Here is a 22,687-nt window from a genome sequence, read left to right as displayed (position 1 = left end):
ATATATATATATTCCCTTGACCTCCTGATGATCATCAGGAGGTCAAGGGAATTGGATGCTGAGTATGCAATGATCTTTTGCTCAGCAAACATGCTGATCTTCCCCATCAAACATAATATTGCTGATGTTGTCTTTCTTTCGGTTGTTGTCGGCCTCGTGATGATGAGCTGCTTGCTGGGCGCAAACATACAGCTTGCTTCTGCTACTGTGCCTCAAGATGAAGGTAGGTTGATGCACCTTCTGGTTTGCTTTTCATCTAATTTTCTGAAAGCAATTGGCCTGAGGATATAATATATATCTCATGAGTTCCATGATGAATATCATGTACTATTTACTGTTTTCCTGATCGAATAATAATCTCTAAAAATAAGTAATTATAACTGGCTTTTAATCCCTTTGGCTGTACTGAAGAACCAAGCTAGAGATGATGATCACAAGAATTAATTACACAGGATATATATTATATGGTACTCGTGGTCCTTATATATTAATATGTAGCTCCTGCATAAATATTAAGGATAATGCTAGACCCACTGCTGGGGCTCCGCCTGGACTCTATATGTGTATTTTTTATGTTCTTTTTTCACATATATATTTTAACACTTTTAAATATTTTTAAAAAATAAAAAAAATCACGACATGATCATTAAAAAACACTTCCTTAATCACGAAGTAAAAAAAATATTAGTCTTCCCACTAGAGCTAATAAAAAAAATAGTAATCATTAAAAAGCACATTTAAAAACACTTCATGATTAAGAAAATATTTTTTAATAATGTTGTGAATTTTTTTTATTTTTAAAAATATTTAAAAGTGTTAAAAAAAATCTATGTAAAAAAAGAACAGAAAGAAAACACACATAAAAGACCCCAGAGGGAGCTCCCAGCGGAGCGTCGGACAATATAGATATGAGTACAAGTCGTGCTTCCACACCAAATAATTATAACTATATATATATATATATATATGTATATATGAATTGAATACTCAAAATTGATTTAAATTTTTGGAGGAAATTAATATCTTAGATTTGTGTTGAATTGGTAATTAAGTCTGGAACTGGAGCAACTAGATGTAAAGACAACTTTCCTTCACGGTGATTTGGAGGTACATGTTTATATGGAGCAATCAGAATGATTTAAGTAATATGAGGCGGAGCACCTTGTCTGCAGATTGAAGAAGTCGCTCTTTGGGCTAAAGCAATCTTCCACAACAATGGTATAAAAGGTTTGACTCCTATGTGATTCAGATTGGCTACACACATTGCGAATATGATTGTTGCGTCTATGTCAAGGCCCTTACTTTCTATATTCCCATGTGCAATGATGGAGATGATCAACATAACTCTAAAACTATGGAACCAACTGGCTCCAAACCAGGGAAAGAACATCTGAATCAATGACCCCAATAGTTTGGAAGATATCCTGAGATCAAAAGGTTTTAGCACCGGTGCATCCTATATGTACTCTAGTTTATTTGAAGTATCTCAATGGTGTAACACTGTCGACTTATCGAGAAAAGGGAGAAAAATCACTATGATCTCATGCTTCGGAAAATAAGTACCTCACGAGGAATGGAAAGAAACATATTCTATTTGATCTCAAAGTCTTAGTATATATTGTAACACTCTACAAGGTCTAGTCAATGATATAATTAGAGTCTCATTAAAATCTTATAAAGAGCGATAACTTCTCATTTTCAAGCAATATGGAATTCCATACACAACTTACTCTCACTTATCGTATGGGATATTTCATATATAGCACTTCTTCCAATCTTGGATGGGGGATGGTTTCTAGGATAGACATATTGCTAATCCATGTTCCACACGGCCAAAAAGCATCGTATTTTAATCTCATTATGACTTGATTCTTTATTAAGATTCTTACATGTGAGATATACGATTCTTAAGCTGAAAGTGTTTTATAAATCGGCCTTCCTTTTTGGAATGTAGTGAGCCATCTTCTTGCTCGAACTTGGCTTTCAGACTTGGCACAGTTCTTGTCAAAGCGAACAGGGTTGCCTCGTTTCAGGGTTACTTCAAATAGTATAGGCAAGAGCGAGCATATAGGCTTTACACCAATAAGAAAGGAGACTGATTGGGGGAGGGACAAGTGAGGAGATCACCTCGTGCTTATTGGAGATTGGAACTACTATATATGCGATACTAAGGTCGAGTGGCTTGCTATCAAGAAGTAGAACCCCCTCATTCCATGTCTTTCATCATCCCCTCTGAAACAACCATGAAATGGTTGGTAGGAAGGCGAGAAATGCTTATGCAGTAAAGGGCATGGTAGCAAATTAGTAAGAGGGAGGAAAGACCTACCAAATACCACCATTAATGCTAATCACGTTACAAAATCCCTTCCATTAACTATAAAGTTGGATAGACGGCTTTTCGGGGTATAGCTTCTATTGCCAAGCCGCTTGAGCTGGCTTATGACACTAGTCAGAGATGCTTTAGTCACATACAACTTAAATATATATACTTTCTCTGCATCACTCATTTCAGTGCTAGTGTTAGAAAAAATAGTATTATATATATATATATATGTTGGGATAAGTATTTGCCGTACTACCCTTAATTTGAATTAAGGTTGGGTATAATATACAACAAACATGCATGCATGTGATGTTACTTAGATTGTGTGATATGTTTGTATTATTGCAGTTGATGCTCTCCAGCAAAGTGCAGAGACAATGGGGGCTACTGATTGGAAGTTTAATGCCAATACTTGCCAAGTCGAAACGGTTATGTCGGGTCCGCCGCCGAGCCTTTCCGAGAAGAACGTTAGTTGCAATTGCCAATTCGAGAACAATACCTGCCACATCGTACACATGTATGTTATCATAATTGTATGCACTTGTGAGGTACCCTAGCTCTAGCTCACACATTAGGAAACATTGTAACATTGGACAATGGAAACATTTTGGGCGCACGATTACCTCCTAGACACTTCAAACAAGTTCTGTCCTCCGATAGAAATATGTGAAGTATCAACTTTGGCGGTCATAATGGATGAAAAGTAGGTAGTCTGACAAAATCTTGACGAAGGGACGACGATGGGATCTTAAAAGATGTTGTAAAATATTCATTTTTTTCTATAATTTGATATATAGATCAATACAAGATCTTAATAATTTAAAGGTATAAAATTTATTTTTCTTTTCTTAAATTTCTTGAATCCAAATTTTATCTACCGTATTTTAAGATCAACCTCCTGGCGGCACTACGTCTTTATCCTAAGTTTATGACTTCTTGTTTGCTTTCTTGTCTGCATTTTGGTTTGTTGTTTGCAGAGAACTTAAGAGGTTCAGTCTTCCAGGTGTACTTTCTCCCGAGCTGGTTCGGCTTCGTTACCTCCAACACGTGTGAGCTATATTTCGAAGATGGACTTCAAAATTTTCTCTTTCTTTTCCAGGAAAGCTCAAAAATAAAATACAAACTAAACCCATATTTGCATTGACAGGGATTTGGCTTACAACTATCTAAGTGGGTCAATTCCAATCCAATGGGTTTCAACGCAAATGAACTTTGTGTAAGCAATATAATTTACCTCTAGTTTTCATCAATTTAGTTGTCGAGAATACTCGATTTCCTTGATGAATAAACTCGACAACCGTTAATGCAGCTCTCTTCTCGGAAACCGGTTGTCAGGGTCGATACCGAAGGAATTGGGTAACTTTAGCAGTCTCAAATACTTGTAAGCTTTTTATTTTTACTTTGGGTATCCCAGGTTTTTTCTAGCAAAATGATGTTGAGCACAGGTTGTGGTGTCCCTTACGGCATAAGATATGTGCATTGGCTTATTTACTTCCCCATTGTTGTGGAATTTAAGAGCTTAGAATTCTTGTGCTTTTATCTGTTTTGAACACATTGTTTACGAAACACAACACTGTTTGAGTTTGCGTGGTGGGAAATTGTTAACAAACGAAATGACAATTTTTTTTAATTCAGGAGTCTTGAAGCAAATCAATTTTCTGGAACAGTCCCTCCAGAACTTGGGAAGCTAGTTAATTTGGAAACTTTGTGAGTCATTGTTATCATTTTATTAATTTTTTATTTATTTATTACATAGTCGTATGAACTGGTTGTTTTCCTCTGATTGTTGATTTGTCTATTTGGCTCTAATACTTGTCCTTGTAGGGTATTATCCTCTAATAATTTGAGTGGTAATCTACCAAAGGAACTTGGCGGGCTGAAAAACTTGACAGATTTGTAAGCTTTTCTATTGCATCAAGCATATGAACTCTTGTTAATATATTGTAGGGTCAATGACGTTTTAATGTTCATTGCAGTCGCATAAATGATAACAACTTAAACGGAACGATACCAGATTTTATTCAGAACTGGAAAAATCTTGAGAGACTGTAAGTTCCTAAGCTTTCAGAATTTTGAATGCATTTCTTGGATTTGAGACAAGTAGTGTAACTGGGGCTTGTTAATTTCTCGCGATTGTTTTCTTCCCCAATCAATGCAGAGAAATGATTGCTAGTGGACTTGAAGGACCCATACCATCATCTATTTCTGTCTTGGAAAAGTTAGAAGATTTGTGAGTGAAGATATTCTCGATCACTCTGTTAAATGATACATGTATTCGTATTTCTTTGTTAGTTATACTAATTGTACTTGGAGCATTGTTCCTGACCTTAGCTTTACATACAGGAGAATTACCGATATAAGTACTGGGACAATTCAGGCTTTTCCAGAGCTGACAAACATGACAGGCCTTACGAGAATGTATGTCGAATGATTTTTGTAATTATCATGTATGCTTATGTTTATATACCATCTGATTATCATATAAGAATTGGTCCCTTTTTTTCTTTTTCTTTTAGAGTTATGAGGAACTGTAATATCTCTGGTGAAATTCCTGACTACATCTGGGGAATGAATTCTCTGCTGACTCTGTAAGGACACAACAGTGTTTATCTTTTTTAACTTTTGTTTTAGTATTTTTACCATATTCATCTTTTTCCTTTGAAATATTTATAGAATTGAGTAATAAATCAAGTCATTCCTTTGAATACAATGACTATCGGCTCGGCAATATCGGTTTCATATATATGCCACTGTAATTTCACTAAATATTTGATAATAATGATCTCAATGTGACTTTAGTTTAATGATCTCAATTTATCTCAGTAAAGTCGTTCATGATCTCAATTTATGCAATGCATAGATGAAGTACTATACAGTAAATACAAAAAAGAAAAAAGAAAAAAATAAATAATAGTGCACTATTGTCTATTGATGCAGGAAACTAATTACTGAATGGAGTTAACCGTACACTACTGGTCTCAGTTGATTTCCTGAATATGATTTTAATAATGTTCATTAATTTTTTATTATTTGTGCCGATGCTGCAAATGTGTTTTCTAGAGTCATCTGTCCCTTTCATATCTTGACAATCCCCAGCTGCAGCCAGGCCTGTGTTACAAATATACTTGAATGACTTTTACCCAGCAGGCTGGGGAGAATTCTCACCTAGAGGCATAATTTAGTTCTGTTAAAGAAATGGAATTATAACAACCTTAAATAACACTCAAAAAGCTTGCTGAGGGTCACCGGGATTGGGTATTAAGGTTGAAGAAATGAGTATTTGCGAATGGCTTTATTCCTCAAAAACTTGAGCTTTCATGTTTTTCGGTGTTAATACATTATTCCCCACCATTAGTTCTTTATACGGTGCTTGGTTCACTTGTACATACAAACTTAGGCTGCAAGAATGACTTATTCACATTGCATACAGCATATTACTGGACGTCCTATGGGACAAAGTTATAAATATTTGTTTATCTCATGATTTTTGACAGGGATCTCAGTTTCAACAAGTTAAGTGGAGAACTTCCCAGTGTTATAAGCACAGAGACTTTGAAGTTTATGTAAGTTATGATATCAATATTCCAACTTTGTAAACGCATACTTTTGGAATGTAATCATGTCCTGGTATAAAATTACGATACTAATTGTGTCATGTGGCTTTCATCAGTTTCTTAAGTGGCAACTCGCTGAGTGGAGATGTTCCAGAGTCAATCTTGAAGAAAGGAACTAACGTGTATGTTTCTGATCTTGGATGCCCAGTGTTTTTAATCTTCTATTAGTCGAGAATAGATGTTTTTTTACCCCTCTAATATACAGTTGTTGACTGGTTGTTCTCTCTATCTCTTGATTTGTCAACTTTCACTGAAAATGAGGCTTGAGATATGTTGTTTTTTTAGATATATAGAAGTGTAAGGACAGTTGATTGATATTGGAACTCTACAAAATTTATTAGCTACTATTAAGTAAGAAATCAGTTCCCAGTTTGAATGGAGTCTCCACGTAGGGTTGCCGGGTAGGAACTTGTATGAATACATTCATGATTTAAAAGAATTTAATGAATCTTGAGATACATGTGTCATGCCCTGTTAAGAAAACTTCTAATGTTAAATTTTAGAAACAAATGAAATAAAACTTTGAATGACAATAAAGAAATTTTTGTAGGGACACTCATCAAAACTCTCAAATTAAGAATTGACAGTCTTTATGAATCAAAATGTTTTATTTAAGAAGATGAAGTTCATCTTTTTCTTGTTTGGGAATGCAGGGATCTCTCGTACAATAACTTTACATGGCAAAGCGAAGAGAAGCCTGCTTGCCAAACCAAGTATAGAGAAATGATTCCTTCTTCGTTGATATCATTATCTATATACTTTCATGTTTTATAATGGTAGAAAGTGAAATATGTAATAATAGTTATTCACTTTTATTTTCTTTAACAGAGATCTGAACTTAAACTTGTTCCAAAGTTCTCCGAAGGAAAATGGCTTGTAAGTTACTTTTATTATCTTCTTCAGTTGTCCCCCAAAATAAGAAGTTTGATGAATTCCTTATCATACCTTGTTTTCTATTTTTATATTATGTATTCTGGAGTCAACCCCCTGCCCAAAAAAAGAAACAATCTTTTACATTCACCACGTAAAGCCAGTATACTTACTTTCTTCTTTGGCTTGGCCACTTGACAGTAGCTATATTTTTCTCCATGATTGTTTTTTATATTTAGCAGTATTATGTTGAATGATGTCTAGGTAGTGCTAATCCTTCCGTTCTTCACTTGTTAAACCAGAAGGGCATTTCGTCCGTGCATGAAGGATTTCAAGTGTAGTCAATGTAAGTGTGCTTTCTCAGTCTTACTGAAATTACAAGATTACACCTTGAAGGGGGTGAATAGGTGTATGTCACAATTATTTGTTCTTTTAATTAAACCCAAGTTTAACAATGTTTATTAAATTTCAAATTAGCCCAAATGCATCAAATCACAATATTGAACCGAGATATAACTATGAATGATAAAGCAAAACAAGCCAACCACTAGACAAGGAATTTTGGCGACGGAGGTTAAAGAGTTTTTTAAAGGAAAAACAACTCCAGAAAAATCAATTACACTATTTGAAGATCGTTACAAGTAAGTTTCTTACAAACTCTTTGTAATATGAGTCCCTTTCCACGACAAAATGACTTGTTTTGTCCCTTCTGCAGTAGCATCCAAAACCCCTGACAATCTTCAAACTTCACTTCTTCTCCTGGAACCTCCAGTGGCAGCAGATCACTCGTCAAAATCTTTGAATCTTCATTTTAGTCTTTAGGGTAGTTTCAAAGAACTCCAAGAGGTTGTATCTTTTGAGAAAATAGGAGAAAGACTCCTCTATGTTTATTTCCTCTCGGGACACACTTATGATTGATCAATATCGGATTGGGTAGTTTGGAAGTGAATTTCGTGTTCCTTTAAAGAGCCATTGGGCTGAAATGACTCATTTTTGAATTTTGAATTCGAGCTGTAATGACAGGTTGTCGACAGGATGCTGTCTCTCATTCAAATCTTCTCATAACCTTATCAAACACCCCAACTTGAAATTCTACTAAAAAATAACTTATTACGGATTATCTTCCCCACTATTCAAATGCCAAACCCAATTAAAAATATAACACACTATAGATGAGATTACTCACTCTCTAAAGCTTAATCCCAACAAATTAGAGATAATCTTGTCTATTGTGATAAGATTACCCACTCTCTAAAACTTGATCCCAACAAATTAGAGAAAATCTTATCCATTATTTTGAACACCGAATTTGGCCAACACAAAAAGAAACTAACACTTACCATGTTATATTGCTTGAAAATATAAATATGGCTCACAATTGTTTCTTGGATTTCTTCAAGAATCAGGAAATCTTGGAATGCAGTCATCTTTAACTGCTTTAATCTATTATCCCATAAAGTAGTAATTTAATTGACAGGAAATTTAGTGACATGTGGAGATGGCTAGAGTTAAGCGCATGGACTATAATTGTAAGATATTTATGTTACTTCCATTTGGTTCTTGAGAATGTTATGTATCATATGGACTTTAGCTTGAAAGTTAGTATTCTATGATTAGTTGCCAAGATTTCTTAGGGAAAAGAAACAAAAACTCTTAGATCTTTAAACTTTTATTGTTCATGACTAAGAAAAGAAGACGCTTGACTCAATGATGCATAATTTTATTATCTGGTTTGCTATGTAGCTTACTTGGAATGAGATTTTGATTTTTGGAAATTGAACATTGAAAGCAACCCCTTGGGGTTAGCTCAAGTGGTAAAGGCTTTGATTTTGGTTGTATGCTCTCTCCAGGTCCAAGGTTTGAATCCTCTTGGGTGCAAACAATTTCTAGGGGGCCATCGAACTGGGGGAATTTTCCCTTGAATTACTTGAGGTGTACTTATGGGAAACTCATTACTGAGAGCCTAGGCACCCTTGGTAATAGTCGAGACTTTGTTCTCGGACATCCGTGCCAATAAAAAGAAAGAAAGAAATTGAACAATGAAAGCATCAGATCTGAATTTCAATATATATTCTTTAGTCTGTTATCCTCTAAAACAACAATGCTTCAATAATTAAGCAGGTTTTATTTTAATATTTATCGCTAGCCATTCATGCAATTCAATATGATGTTTCTAATCAATGATGTGAAATTGAGTGTGCACATTTGCGTGTGTGCATGTATTTGTTTGTTCTTGTTGTGGCCTATTTATTTCTGCACTATCTTCATAGAATCTTAAGCTCTTTTATTTGATTCCTTTTACCGCATATCGAATGGGGCAGATTCGCATTCTTTATACATAAATTGTGGTGGAGATGATGTTCAAGAAGGAGACATTGTCTATCAAGGAGATGCAAATGTTGATGGTGGTGCTGCAACATTCTTTTCTAGTGAGAATGGTCACTGGGGACTAAGTAGCACGGGAGACTTCATGGATGACAATGATTTTCAAAACACTCGTTATGTTGCAACTTTGACTTCACCAAACATCTCTGCATTGTATTCTGAAGCTCGCCTTTCTCCTCTATCTCTTACTTACTATCAATATTGTTTACAAAATGGAAGTTACACTGTGAGCCTACACTTTGTGGAGATACAATTTACGAATGACAAAACATATAACAGCCTTGGGAGGCGTATATTTGATATATACATTCAGGTAAGCGATCACAATCATACAATATATGCTTACTAAATTTGTCTGATTGCTTGAACCTTCATACTCCCATCTGTGTATGGTTAAAGTTGTCTGAGCACGGGAGACTTCATGGATGACAATGATTTTCAAAACACTCGTTATGTTGCAACTTTGACTTTACCAAACATCTCTGCATTGTATTCTGAAGCTCGCCTTTCTCCTCTATCTCTTAGTATCAATATTGTTTACAAAATGGAAGTTACACTGTGAGCCTACATTTTGCGGAGATACAATTTACAAATGAAAAAACATATAACAGCCTTGGGAGGTGCATATTTGATATATACATTCAGGGTAGTAGGATGCTTTCTTGAGTTTTTACCATTAACCCTTTTTTCCCATATTATTGAGTGAGTCTTTATACTTGTGCCATGTGCCAAAGGGTTCTTGGGTACCCATACTTTTTGTGAATTTGCTAAAAAGGTTTTAAATAGACTACTATGTTTCAGGACAAACTAGTGGAGGAGGATTTCAATATAACTGCCGAAGCCTATGAGGTTGTTACACCAGTTACAAAAAAATATAATGCCAGTGTTGAACAAGGTATATTGGAAATCCGCTTCTATTGGGCTGGAAAAGGGACAACGCGAATACCTGAAATTGGAATTTATGGTCCCTTGATATCAGCTATTTCTGTGGACCCCAGTAAGTGATTTTTCTTGTTAATAGTATTGTTATCATCATAGTTATTCTGATGTTATTCTATTTATGAATACACTGTCGTTATCCTTGCATTAGAATTGTAGACAGTGTACAAGGATGACTGATCTCATCTTAGAGATTTCCAAAATTTCCATATCGATAAAGTTAAGTAGTTGATCTGGTTAGCTAAGATTAATGCTCTCCTCAAGATTAATGAGTATATGCAATTAGAAACTTAATGGTTCATCTCAAAGTCCTGAATTCAGTGATATCGAAAATTCTACCAACATCTACAATTACCTTATTGTCCATGTGAGAAAATAAATATGTATGCTTTCAATCAGTACGGTAACATCTATTCATTTGCATACTATAAATCTATCCATTCAAAAACCTAGAGTTGCTGGGGTAGATGAAGTTCTATTGAGGGCATTGGAGATTTTGCTCATTCCACTAGATATGTGGTGTGATCAGAGATAAGGTTCTGGCATGATGTTTGGTGTGAAGATCAATCTTTTAAGGTGACTTTCCCAAGTGATTGAACACTACTTGTTTTCAGGACGCTTTGGTTGCAGATCTTTTACAGTTTTTTAGTGATGCTTCTCAGTTGGATGTGGAGTTTATCAGAGCGATAAAAGATTAGAATGTTTGTAATCTATTCGGCATAGAACTGGTGTTTAGGATAAGCTTTATTGGGCTCGCCCAAAGCATGATGTGTTTGACTTGAAATCTTTTTATTATATTTTACATATATCTCTCATGATAGTAACCCTTTTCTTTGGAAGAATATTTGGTGGAACAAAGTACCTTCTCCAAGAGTTGCTTGCGTCCTTTTTGGACAGCTTCTATAAGGAAGATCATTACTATGGATAATTTAAGAAAGAGGAGCATTATAGTGATGATTAGTGTTGCATGTATAGGAGTGTGGAAACAATACGTCAACTTTTCTTGCATTGTGAGGTGGCTTGTTCTCTTTGGAATGCAATTTGGCTTGTTCAGGTTAGATTGCCTCGTAGTGTGATGGAGCTTTTGGCACTTCAGAAGGGCAGGTTTAATTGTTCTCGTAGAGAAGTTTTGCGGAAGATGATTAAGGGTTGCTTATTGTGGTGTGTATGGAGAGAGAAATGACCAATCGTTTGAGGATAAGGAGAAGATGGTCACAGCCCTCAAGGATTTATTTTTCAGAACTTTGTATCATTGGATGTTTGCTCATTTTTCATTTTTCTTTTTCTAACTTTCAGGTTTTCCTTATCCTTTTTTCTTCTTTTTGCTTGGTGTTTCTAGTGTATGCACCCTGTGTAGTGTAGCAACACATTCTTTTTATCATTAATAAAGCTCTACTTATCACAAAAAAAGTATAGTTGCTAATTAGATAGTTTATTGTGCACGGCTATAAAACTAAATTTATTCTTACAAAAATGGTTTTTAGTAGATCATTTTATTCAAGTAATAATCCTTCAATCGATGTAATCACTCCAAGATTCCATTTTTTAGTACCACTCTTGGTCTTTGATTAGCTCATTGAAGTGATTCTTCGGAATGCATCATCTTTTTTTTTTTTTTTTATAAGTAAGAGATAAACTTTATTGATGTGAATGAAATAGGCAAGTACCAAGTATACAGGAAATATACAATAGAACACCTAAATACATTCTAAGAGCGATGAACTAAGGATAAGAATTCATGAATATCATCCCCATTTAATACAATAGCTGAAAACCAAAGCAATAAAGTATGTAGAAAAAAATTCTTCAGCTCCACCATTGTTCGTTCCTTGTCTTCAAAACAACGCGCATTCCTTTCCGTCCAAATACACCACATGATACACAACGGAATCATTCTCCAAACTGCTGCCACTTGATGACTGCCCTGCAATTTTCTCCAACAACCCATCAAATCCACCACCCTCATAGGCATAACCCAAGCCACACCAACCCTTCAAAAAATCTCATCCCACAACCCCCTCGCTACGTCACAATGTAGTAAAAGATGATCTACCGATTCTCCATTCTTTTTACACATGTAACACCAATCCAACACTACACTTCCTTTCTTCCTCAAGTTGTTTGTGGTCAAGATCTTCCCAAGGGCGGCATTCCAAACAAAGAAAGCAACTCTAGAGGGCACACGAGACCTCCAAATGTTCTTCCAAGGGAATGGGGTGTGATCCTGTGTAATCAAGGGTTTATAATACTCATTATTGTGCATTTCTTGTGATCCTGAAACCCCCATTTCAAGCTATCATGCTGTGCCATAGTAGTCCCTAAGGAGTGTAGCAAGCTGAAAAAATCTGAAACCATAGATAATTCCCAATCATGAATATCCCTATTAAACAGAATATTCCACTGATGTGAACCACGAATAGATAACCGCACATCCGCCACTGAAGCCTCCTTATTAACTGCAATACAATATAAAGCCGGAAACACCCTTTCCAATGCATGATCTCCACACCACACGTCCCGCCAAAAATTGATTCGGAATGCATCATCTAACAGTGTTGTATATTGCTGCTACTCCTTTTGAAAATATTTTGCCTCGTTTTATTTGATCATGTACTAAGAAGAAATGACTGATCTGTTCTATGTGGAATCAAGTGGAAACTTTTTTTGACTTCTTCCATAATTATGAGCTTTTCTTATCTAGGTGCAAGCTAGTTTTCAATTTCAGTTGTACACTTAAATCTATGTATGCTTTGAGATTCTCTCCTCATTTATAAAGTTAACTCCTGATTCTCATACTCGCTTTGTTGGTTATTTTCACTAGACTTCGTACCTCCCTCAGAAGGGGGAAAGACAAGGATTGCACCAATTATTATAGGAGCTGTTGGGTCATGCCTCATATTCTTGGCATTGTGTGTCCTTTGGTGGAGGTGCTATTTTAGAGCCAAATCTGGGAGAGAACAAGGTTTGGGTGTTGTCAGATGCACATATTATTGCTTCAGATAAAATAAAAAAATAATTTATTTTCCTATTTTTATCACTGAATCATTGTTTTGTGCACGAGTGCCCACTATCTTGTGAGATCTATTTTTCTTAACGATTTTTCATTTTTTTAAGAATTTAACAGTGTTTGTAGGATGTTTAGCTACATTGAAATTTATCAACTCCGTTTTTGCAGTGATGTCTCACTTCTCTTAGGTAATAAACCTAGGATTTTCTGATGGCATTATAAGCACGTTGCTTGTTTGTATCTATATTGTTTATTAATCCTTTAAGAAATCATTTAATTGTTTAGTTAATATTCTTTTCAAGCATGTGAAAATAAAGTATTCAGTTTCACATTGGTATTTGGTTTTAACTTGTCAATTGGAGGGGTCAACAACTATAAAATTTAACGAAATCTGGTTGCTTTCTTCTATGAATGTCTAGAAATTGTTTATGATTTGCTTTTCCTTGATGGGGTACTTGCACTGATTTTTAAATCTGTTTTGAGAATCTTTTTGTTTTTGTTTGTTTGATAAACTAAAAGGGTATTATTCTAATTTCATGTACTTAGTTAAATGTATAGACAAAAGAACTATGGGAAGAGCCGCTTTCTAATCTTCTTTCCAAGCCCTATGTTCCTGTTTCCTTTCTTCTCTTTCTCAGCACTCATCTTTTATTTCACCGAATACCGTTTCCCTGTTGCTACATTTTGAACAACTATGTAAGCAGAATTTCTAATTCCATGTGTTTGCATCTACGAATTTCATAGTTGTCTTTCAATCAATTGTAGGATAAAGTGTGGTTTGTTAAATAGCTGAACAGATCAATTAAGAAAATAGTTTGTAAAGTAGAAAGCTTGTGTATTTGGATGTTAGAACGTAGGCCTTGCTTTGTGTAGAATGGGATTCTTTGTAATAGTAAATTGGAATTATATTTGCTAATGTGCCAGTTCATTGACTTCTAAGGTATACTTTCTTCTCACTGAACAGATATTAAAGGACTAGAGCTCCAAACAAGTTCTTTTAGTTTAAAGCAAATTAACATTGCCACTAACAATTTTGATCCCGCAAACAAGATTGGAGAAGGTGGATTTGGACCTGTTTACAAGGTATTCTAGCTAAACCTGAGTTATGATAAATCATACAGCTGTATGGTTTTTTCTTCAAGAGTGTAAATTTTTCTCCTTTTCATGACTGGTATGTAGGGTCTGTTAGCCGATGGTACTGTAATTGCTGTAAAGCAGCTCTCATCTAAATCAAGACAGGGAAATCGTGAATTTCTGAATGAGATAGGCATGATCTCTTGTTTGCAACACCCAAATCTTGTGAAACTTTATGGCTGTTGTATTGAAGGTGATCAACTGTTGCTCGTATATGAATATCTGGAGAATAATAGCCTTGCCAGAGCCTTGTTTGGTGAGAATTATGCTGTGCAATTTACTCAATGGATGGTGTTACATTGCAAAAATAGAGTACAAACTTCACAATTGTTACTTATACGTTAATGGATTTTGCCTTGTCAATAGGCCCTGAAAAATTTCAACTGAAATTGGACTGGCCGACTAGGCACAAGATTTGTGTTGGAATAGCTCAAGGTTTAGCTTTTCTTCATGAAGAATCAAGACTCAAGATTGTTCACAGAGATATAAAAGGTACCAATGTCTTGCTTGATAGGGAGCTGAACCCCAAAATTTCCGATTTTGGATTGGCTAGGCTTGATGAAGGGGAAAAAACCCACATCAGTACCCGAATAGCTGGAACAATGTAAGCTACAAATTTTATTTCTTTTTTCCTGCATCCCCGACCGTTAAGAAAAGTATCTCATCATCTTTTATCTTCACTTGCAGTGGATATATGGCACCAGAATATGCTCTTTGGGGTTATTTAACCTACAAAGCTGATGTTTACAGTTTTGGAGTTGTGGCATTGGAAATTGTTAGTGGGAAGCACAATATGAGTTATGGGCCTGCAAGTAACTGTGCATGTCTTCTAGATTGGGTAGTTCTCTACTTTTATGTCTTGTACTTTTTGAATCTAGTACGGATTCTGTGACTGATGCTGTGCTGCCTCTCAATCTGCATTTTAATTTTTCTTGGAATACTTAGAATTCTCTAACTCCACACATCTTGTGCTTTTATTAAACAAATTAATTCTTTTGTGTCTCTTCCATTGAAATGATAGTAATTGTTCCTTCAACCTAAAGTACACTTCAAACAGTAGGATGAGGAGACTGTAAAGAAGATGAAGCAGAGTGTAGTTTGGTCAAGAGCGGGTGAAGAGAGTGTGGTGAAACAAAAAGAAAAGGAAAAGATTCAGATAATCAGAATAAATAGCTAGGTTAATAAAAAAAAAGAGAAAAGATATTTGCAACCGTGAATTGTGCAATTGCCGCGTAATCGCTTTGAAAAAAGTGAATAAAACAAGAGATCCACATGAAAAAATTAATTTTTTAATAGTAGACCCCACTTTTTTTCAAAGCGATTACGTAGCATTTACGCACTTCCCGGTTGTATGTAGAATTACTCAGAAAAAATGTCAGATTTATTCATATAATAGCTAATTATTTTATCCCTTGTAATTATGACATGCTCATTCTATACTTCTGTAAATTACTGCATAATCAAATTTGAATGTCTTTGCAAACTTCCATGTTTGAAAGATGTATACACATTAAATATATTTTTTTCATTGCAGGCTTGTCATCTGCAGGAAACCGGAAGCCTAATGGAGCTAGTAGATCAAAAGCTTGGATCTGAATTCAACAAGGTAGAAGCAGAAAGGATGATGAAAGTAGCTTTCTTATGCACTAATGCTTCACCCTCATTAAGGCCGACCATGTCTGAAGTGGTAAACATGCTCGAAGGAACTACTGTCATTCCCGATGTGATTCCTGAAGCAAGTACTTATAGTAAAGATTTAAGGTTTAAAGCCATAAGAGACCATCACAGCCAGATGCGAAGTCAAAGTATGGAAGGAAGTCAGGATCATCGTTCAACATCAGTCGGTTCATTGCATGGCTCATCCTCTGCATCAGCCCATGACCTCTATGAAATTACTGATGAGTCATATCTGAGGTTCAAAGCCATGAGAGATAATTATATGCAGATGGAAAGCAAGACTTCAGAGGCAAGTCATGCCCAAAACTCGACGTCTGTCTCCTCAGGGATTGGCCCTTCCTCAACATCAGAAGATCTGCATGAGATTAATTTGAAAAACCCATCGATTTTTTAAATCCTTCCCTTTCCGCATGCCGCCTTCTCTGTACTTCAGCTATGTTCTGAATTTTCATCTGTCAAGTGTTTGATAATAGCATACGTACTACTATAATTCTTACTCCAACACAAAAACAATTAAAGCTGTGAGAGGAGCATAATCTGTAGGTTCCCAAGAACCCTAAAACAAATTTGTATTAAAGAAGTTGATATGGTTAGATATGTTAATTGTTTTCCTTCCACGTCCATAATCCTGGTTTCTTTCTTCAAAACCAGCAACTCTTCTGCTTCGGTACTGACGACGCATGCATAAACAGCTGCTCTAGGCAATATGCAGTGAACCAATGGGCTATGTTCATTTTCAACCTTTTTCTCTCTAAGCAAGCATCATGCTACTGAAAAGAACACTACATTGTTATCTAATTAGCATTGGAGGATTGTGATAAGGGGTATGTATGCATCCCAGCATGATGTTGGTTGCGGAAATATTGCGCAATGTTGTGCGCATACCAGTTTATACTTTGAACTTTATAAATCAGTGTGTAATATTCTAGATTCGAGGCATCTGAATATGTTGGAAAATCAAGTTTAAGTGTTAAGAGATTACCTCAATGAGGTGAAGAACCACGTCTACGTTTTCACGGTACGGGCGGCCGAACCTTGAGAGGAAAAATTTCTCTCTAATCCTTAACTACAACAGATAATAATACAATCCAATAGGCTAACTCTATTATATATAGGGTGAGAGAAGGGGTTTTCTCATGTGTTAATATTTTGGCCCATCCTGTTATGAGCAAAAGACCAATATAAGATCTATACTTGTCCATAATAAATACAACAATCTTCCACTTGGACAACATAAATCATTCAATCACAAAGTGAAAACCAACCAAACATCTTCATAACGCAACAAGTCTGAAATATGTTTGCATGCATTTAGTTATGCTAACCATACACTGACAGGACGCATGAAGTTTAACTAGTACTCACAACCATGTGACTTATATAGGTGAGATGCAAGTATAGTCGAGAAATAATATGAAATAATGGCTAACACTTACTTTCATAAGAAGCCCAACAAAACTAAATCTGAATGCCTTGTGTTACAACTATATTAATTCCATAAACAAAATGTGCACACAATAACATATGACAATATAGCCAAAATTCACAATTCACACATGTAACGCCCCGATCCCAAAGGTCCGAAGAGTAAGTTCTTAATACTTAATATTAACTTCAATAACACAACTATAAAATCCAGAAAACTTTATAAAATATTAATTCATTTACTCAACCAAAATATCTATGTTCCTTCATAGGGATAACAAAGAAATTCTCAATAACATAAATTAAAAACTCTCCAAAGACTCGAAAATATCATTAACTCATCAAATCAAAATAATCGAAAATAAATCAATTTATTAATTACGACTCTCAAATAAGTACTTATACCCTCGGGCACTTATTCCACTACGATCATCACACTTTGCTAAAACTTCATACCCTTATTCTCCAGCTGAACCATCAAAATTATCTAAAAAATATTTGGAGATAAGGGGTGAATTATCAACAACTCAGTAAGCAGAGAACATATACTAGTATGTAAACATGAGTATTTATCAGAATTCAGAATGCTAAACAAAATATTTTCTTTCAGAATCAAAATATTTGTTTTCAGAATGCAAAATCATAATATATTACCAAAAATATAAGAGCGAAATTTTTAGAAAATATTCTTAAGGAAAATTTCCTTTGGCAGAGCATAATTGAACATATTCATCTTATCTTATCATATCAGAACAAAGATCATGTTTAACCCTCGTGGTAGGGTTATGCAAATCCTGGTAGCTAACGAGTAGAAACAGAATGTGAATCTTCCTCTTATTCATTATCGGAGTCCCGAGTGTGCACATAGGGAAGACCACGCAGAAAACCACTTTGTTTCTAAAGTGGGTGCACTAGAAACAGAAAAGTTGGTACCAACCCGAATAGAGACCACAGTTTTACACTCGAAGTAAGGTCAGAATGGAACAGAAACAAAAATAGAATGTTATGCCAGAAGTTTTTAGAAAACACATCATATTATATCAGAGTACTGAACATCTTCAGAACAGAACAGAACAGAATCAGATCACAAAACATAATTTTATGCACAAAATTTCATATGCGCTCTCTTTTGCACAGTTTAGAAATAAAATACAAAATAGATCATGTCTACACCAGTCATGCCAGAAAATACTTTATTCTTATACAGAATTTCATGAGTAATGTAGAACAAATAACTAAGGTAGTTCAAATTTCTTTTTAAAAACAAACATGCATACTTTTCCAAAAATAACATCAGCCCATTTTATTTTTATGCAAAATCTAGCATAGAAACCTCGTTTACTTGGACTTCTTAGCTTATCAGAAATTCTCCACAGCAGTACTGAACGAAAATCAATCGTCACCTATAAAATAATCACGTAACTTCCATAAATTTTCAATCTACGTATTTCAATATCTAAACCTGAAATAACTATTTTAATACATCAAAATCTACAATTTCTCTTAACTCTAAAATACCATCACTTTCTAAATTCATCATTTTTTTCACTTAATACTTCCGACCAAAACATTAATATTACTAATTTGTACTGTGAGACAAAACCCGTATAGAATACTAAAATATTTATTGAAAACGACATAGCCTCATGGAAAAACCTACAAGGTAGCATCGTTGCGGTTGGAGAGTAACAGAGGACTTACCGAGAGAAGTTTTGAGCAGCAGAAAGCGGCTGGGCACGGCGGCTGGGGTGGCAGCAAAACACTGGTTAGAGAGAGAGAGACCAACTAATGAGAGAGAGAGAGGGGTTACGGGATGAGTAAGCCGAGCGTGAGAGAGAGATGAAGCTCACCGTGAGCCTGAGGTGGCGTGCGGCAGATTGGGGATGAAGGAAAGTTTTTTGCTGGCGGTTTCTGCTGCTTCTACGGTGGTTTTTGGGGAGAAAAATGGTGGTTTGGGGCACATGGTGGGGGATAGTAATTCCTCTGTTTTGAGGAGTAAAAACAGAGGTCTTCGGTTCTCTATACAGGTGGCTATCGGTCTCGCGTGGGCTGGGCATGAAGGTAAAGGGTCGAGATTTAAGTTGTTGATGGTTTCTACAAGGTGGTGGTCGTGTCGTATAGCAAACAGACAGAGGACTCATGTAGGTTTGGGCATGGAGGTTGCTGGTGGCAGTGGTTGGGATGCTGCGCGGCTATTTCACGGTGGTCCCGTGGTTGACACTAGGAGATGCGGCTGCTGGGCTTCACGCGACATGCAACGCTGTGGTTGCTATCACTATGGCAGTGCACGTATTTCGTGGTGTAGAAGGGTAGAGGCTTCCTGTTTGGGCTGTTTCTATGGTGGTTTCTTCGCTTTAGCGCACGAAAGGGATGGGGAAGGAGACGGCAACCATATTCTTGGGTACTCTTCATGTACGAAGGATTATATATATAGGTGATAGAAAGACCAAAATAGAACCCTAGAGATGAGAAAAAGTGGCGTGCATGCATAGGGATAAAATAGACGTGAAATCGCGTAGAATTGTGGAGTTTAAAATAATGTAACACAGGCTGGCTTTTTCAGTGAATTATAAGCCTTGACTAACTAAACACAACAGAAGGTTCAAACAAATACATATTCATCACATGCTCCTAAAATATTTTTGAAACCAAACCTTTTATTAGTGGATCAATCAACATTTGTTCTCGGGAAATGTGCTCAACACAAATATGAGACAACCACTTTTTCTCTAACAAATAAATATTCAATGTTGATATACTTGGAGTGTAAAGAGCTCCTAATATTTCAAGAGAAGAAAACTATTGTAGAATTATCACAAAATATATCCAGGAATCTCATAATGGTATTCACAAGACCCAAATATGAGATAAGATTATGCAACCATATAGTTTGGCATATAGTCTCATAACAAGTAACATACTATGCCTCCATAGTTTAGTAAGTTGTAAGTATCTATTTGACACTTGTAGTCTTGTACAAGAAGCAACCCCTCCTACCATCATGAGCACATAACCCTGAGTTGATCTTCTGTCATTTAGACAACTTGCATAATCATTAGAATATCCAACCACATCTAGAATGTTGGATCCTCGATATGTTAGCACAAAATCTTTAGTGCCTTGTAAGTACCCTTTTTAGCAACTTTCCAGATATCCAACCCAGGATCACTCAAGTATCTCCCAAGCACACCAACAAAATAGGCGATATCATGAAGCGTACATGATTTTGCATACATCAAAATGCCAATAAATTAGGTGTATGGAATAACTTGCATCTAATTTCTCTCACTATATTTTGTGGGTATTCAAATTTAGATAGTATATCACCTTTCACAATAGGTGGTTTAAACCTATTCAAAATGAGATCCAAGAGTGCCACTAGATCTCTCATGAACATCTGTATACCTAGTACATAAGGGGCTTCACCAAGATCCTTCATGTGGAAGTGAGAAAACAACATATGCTTTTATCTCAAACAAGAGTTCAGTGTCGTTTGTTTCGAGTATTATATCATCTATATACAGCACGAAAAAACATATTTACTCTCACTGAGCTTCAAATATATATTTTGATTAACAACATTCTCTTTAAAAACACAAAAGGTGACAATCTCATCAAATTTCAAGTACCACTATCTTGATGTTTAAGCCTATAAACTAACTTCTTCAATTTGCACATCATATGCTGCTTATTATTCAGATGAACATCATCTGGAATATCTCATGATACTAAGACAAGTTCTATTAAAATGTTCCCAATGCTCATACAAAGCTTTTTCCACAAAAGAACTTTCATCAGTGAGTTGAGTAGGCACATCCACCCTCAAAACTAAATCCCAGTTTATGACAACTAAATTGATAGCAAGAGACTTGTACCAATCTTCCTAATTAGTTAACGTCTTGATGGTAGACAATTATAGAAGCATAGAAAGATTGCAAAAGGTTGAGGATAACACAAGATTTATTAAGCATACGTAAGAGGTATGCACCTATAAATATCCCCATAATGAAAATATGATTTTCATCTCAAACATGATTCCCAAAAGTTGAGGATAGAACAAAACTTTATTATGCATACACAATAAGTATGCACCTATAGATATCCTTATAACGAAAATATAATTTTCATTTCAAGCATAATTGTCAAAAATTGAGGATAGTACAAAAATTTATTATGAATACACAAGAAGTATATGCACCCTAAATATCCCCATAATGAAAACATGATTTTCATTTCAAACATGATTTCCAAAAGCTGAGGATAGCACAAACTTATTATGCATACACAATAAGTATGCACTCATAAATATCTCTGTAATGAAAATATGATTTTTATTTCAAACATGATTGCCAAAAGATTAGGATAGCTCAAAAATTTATTATGCACACACAAGAAGTATGCACCCATAAATAACCCCATAATGAAAACATGATTTTCATTTCAAACATGATTCCCAAAAATTGTGGATAGCACAAAAATTTATTATACATACACAATAAGTATGCACCCATAATTATCCTTATAATGAAAACATAATTTTCATTTCAAAGATGATTCCCAAAAGTTAAGGATAGCAAAAAAAAAAAAAAAAAAAAGTATTATGCATACACAAGAAGTATGCATCCATAAATATCCTCATAATTAAAATATGATTTCCATTTCAAACATATACTAGAGTCCCAATCACAAAATGGATTCTTACACATAATCATGTCTTAATTTATGGTATAATCTACAAAACATAATGGACTCCTACGCATGATAAAGCAAAAAAATTAAACATGACGACTTAAGATGACCCTTTATTGACAGGATATAAATGAGTCACCAAGTGCAAGGTACTTAATAATTTTCTTTATCGTTCTAAGCATCCTCCCAAATAATTATTCACCGACAGGATGAAAGTAATTTTTTCTCATTGATCTTAGAATTTACAAGTTCTTCTTTCCTCTTTTGAATAACCAATTATAAACAATAACAAAATCCAATTATTCATCATGATTTGTTTCACAACAGGATAACCAATCAGTAATTTTGTCCATCATATATTGTTTATACATGCAAACAAGGTACAAGTATTAAAAAAAATGTATGTAAACATGCACCATAATGCAAGTAAGCCTATATTATTCCATATTTATAAATATAGGACTATATGCATTTTAGAAACCGGGTCGTGGGTCCTTTGATTCAGGTAGGGTTTATTCCTTGGTGGGAATTGGACTTAAGCCTTCGTGTAAGGCTTGGATTGTGGTTGGCCAAATTTTGAATCCAGCATTTCAATAAGGTATTAAGTTGAGCTTGAGACTTGAG

General features: G+C 35.2%; 1 protein-coding gene across 8 annotated transcripts; it reads left to right on the top strand.

Moving 5' to 3' along the window:
• LOC121264572 (probable LRR receptor-like serine/threonine-protein kinase RFK1) lies at positions 1-16,529 on the top strand. Of its 8 annotated transcripts, none has more exons than XM_041167825.1 (24): positions 1-223; positions 2,672-2,840; positions 3,327-3,372; positions 3,471-3,539; positions 3,633-3,679; positions 3,959-4,030; positions 4,148-4,219; positions 4,300-4,371; positions 4,482-4,553; positions 4,667-4,741; positions 4,840-4,911; positions 5,818-5,886; positions 5,994-6,059; positions 6,591-6,650; positions 6,766-6,813; positions 7,110-7,153; positions 9,129-9,505; positions 9,994-10,189; positions 12,953-13,093; positions 14,103-14,221; positions 14,318-14,528; positions 14,639-14,876; positions 14,960-15,110; positions 15,807-16,529. In XM_041167825.1, exons 1-24 carry the CDS (start codon positions 28-30, stop codon positions 16,341-16,343), a joined length of 3,219 nt encoding a protein of 1,072 aa, XP_041023759.1. In that variant the 5' UTR covers positions 1-27; the 3' UTR covers positions 16,344-16,529. The 8 variants fall into 8 exon arrangements, with proteins under 8 accessions (XP_041023759.1, XP_041023762.1, XP_041023761.1 ...); XM_041167828.1 differs by having other exon boundaries at positions 3,633-3,704; XM_041167824.1 differs by having other exon boundaries at positions 2-223; positions 3,301-3,372; positions 3,633-3,704.
• The last annotated feature ends 6,158 nt before the right edge of the window (positions 16,530-22,687 follow it).

This window comes from Juglans microcarpa x Juglans regia, chromosome 5D (assembly GCF_004785595.1).
Source record: "Juglans microcarpa x Juglans regia isolate MS1-56 chromosome 5D, Jm3101_v1.0, whole genome shotgun sequence".
Classification (NCBI taxonomy): Eukaryota; Viridiplantae; Streptophyta; class Magnoliopsida; order Fagales; family Juglandaceae; genus Juglans; species Juglans microcarpa x Juglans regia.
This window is presented reverse-complemented; position numbering and strand designations above follow the sequence as displayed.

Coding starts and splice junctions, on each gene's coding strand:
- LOC121264572 (XM_041167824.1), top strand. CDS start 28: ATGATCATCAGGAGGTCAAGGGAATTGGATGCTGAGTATGCAATGATC. Junction 4,912..5,817: donor ATGAATTCTCTGCTGACTCT/GTAAGGACACAA, acceptor GATTTTTGACAG/GGATCTCAGTTTCAACAAGT. Junction 14,529..14,638: donor CCTTGCCAGAGCCTTGTTTG/GTGAGAATTATG, acceptor CCTTGTCAATAG/GCCCTGAAAAATTTCAACTG.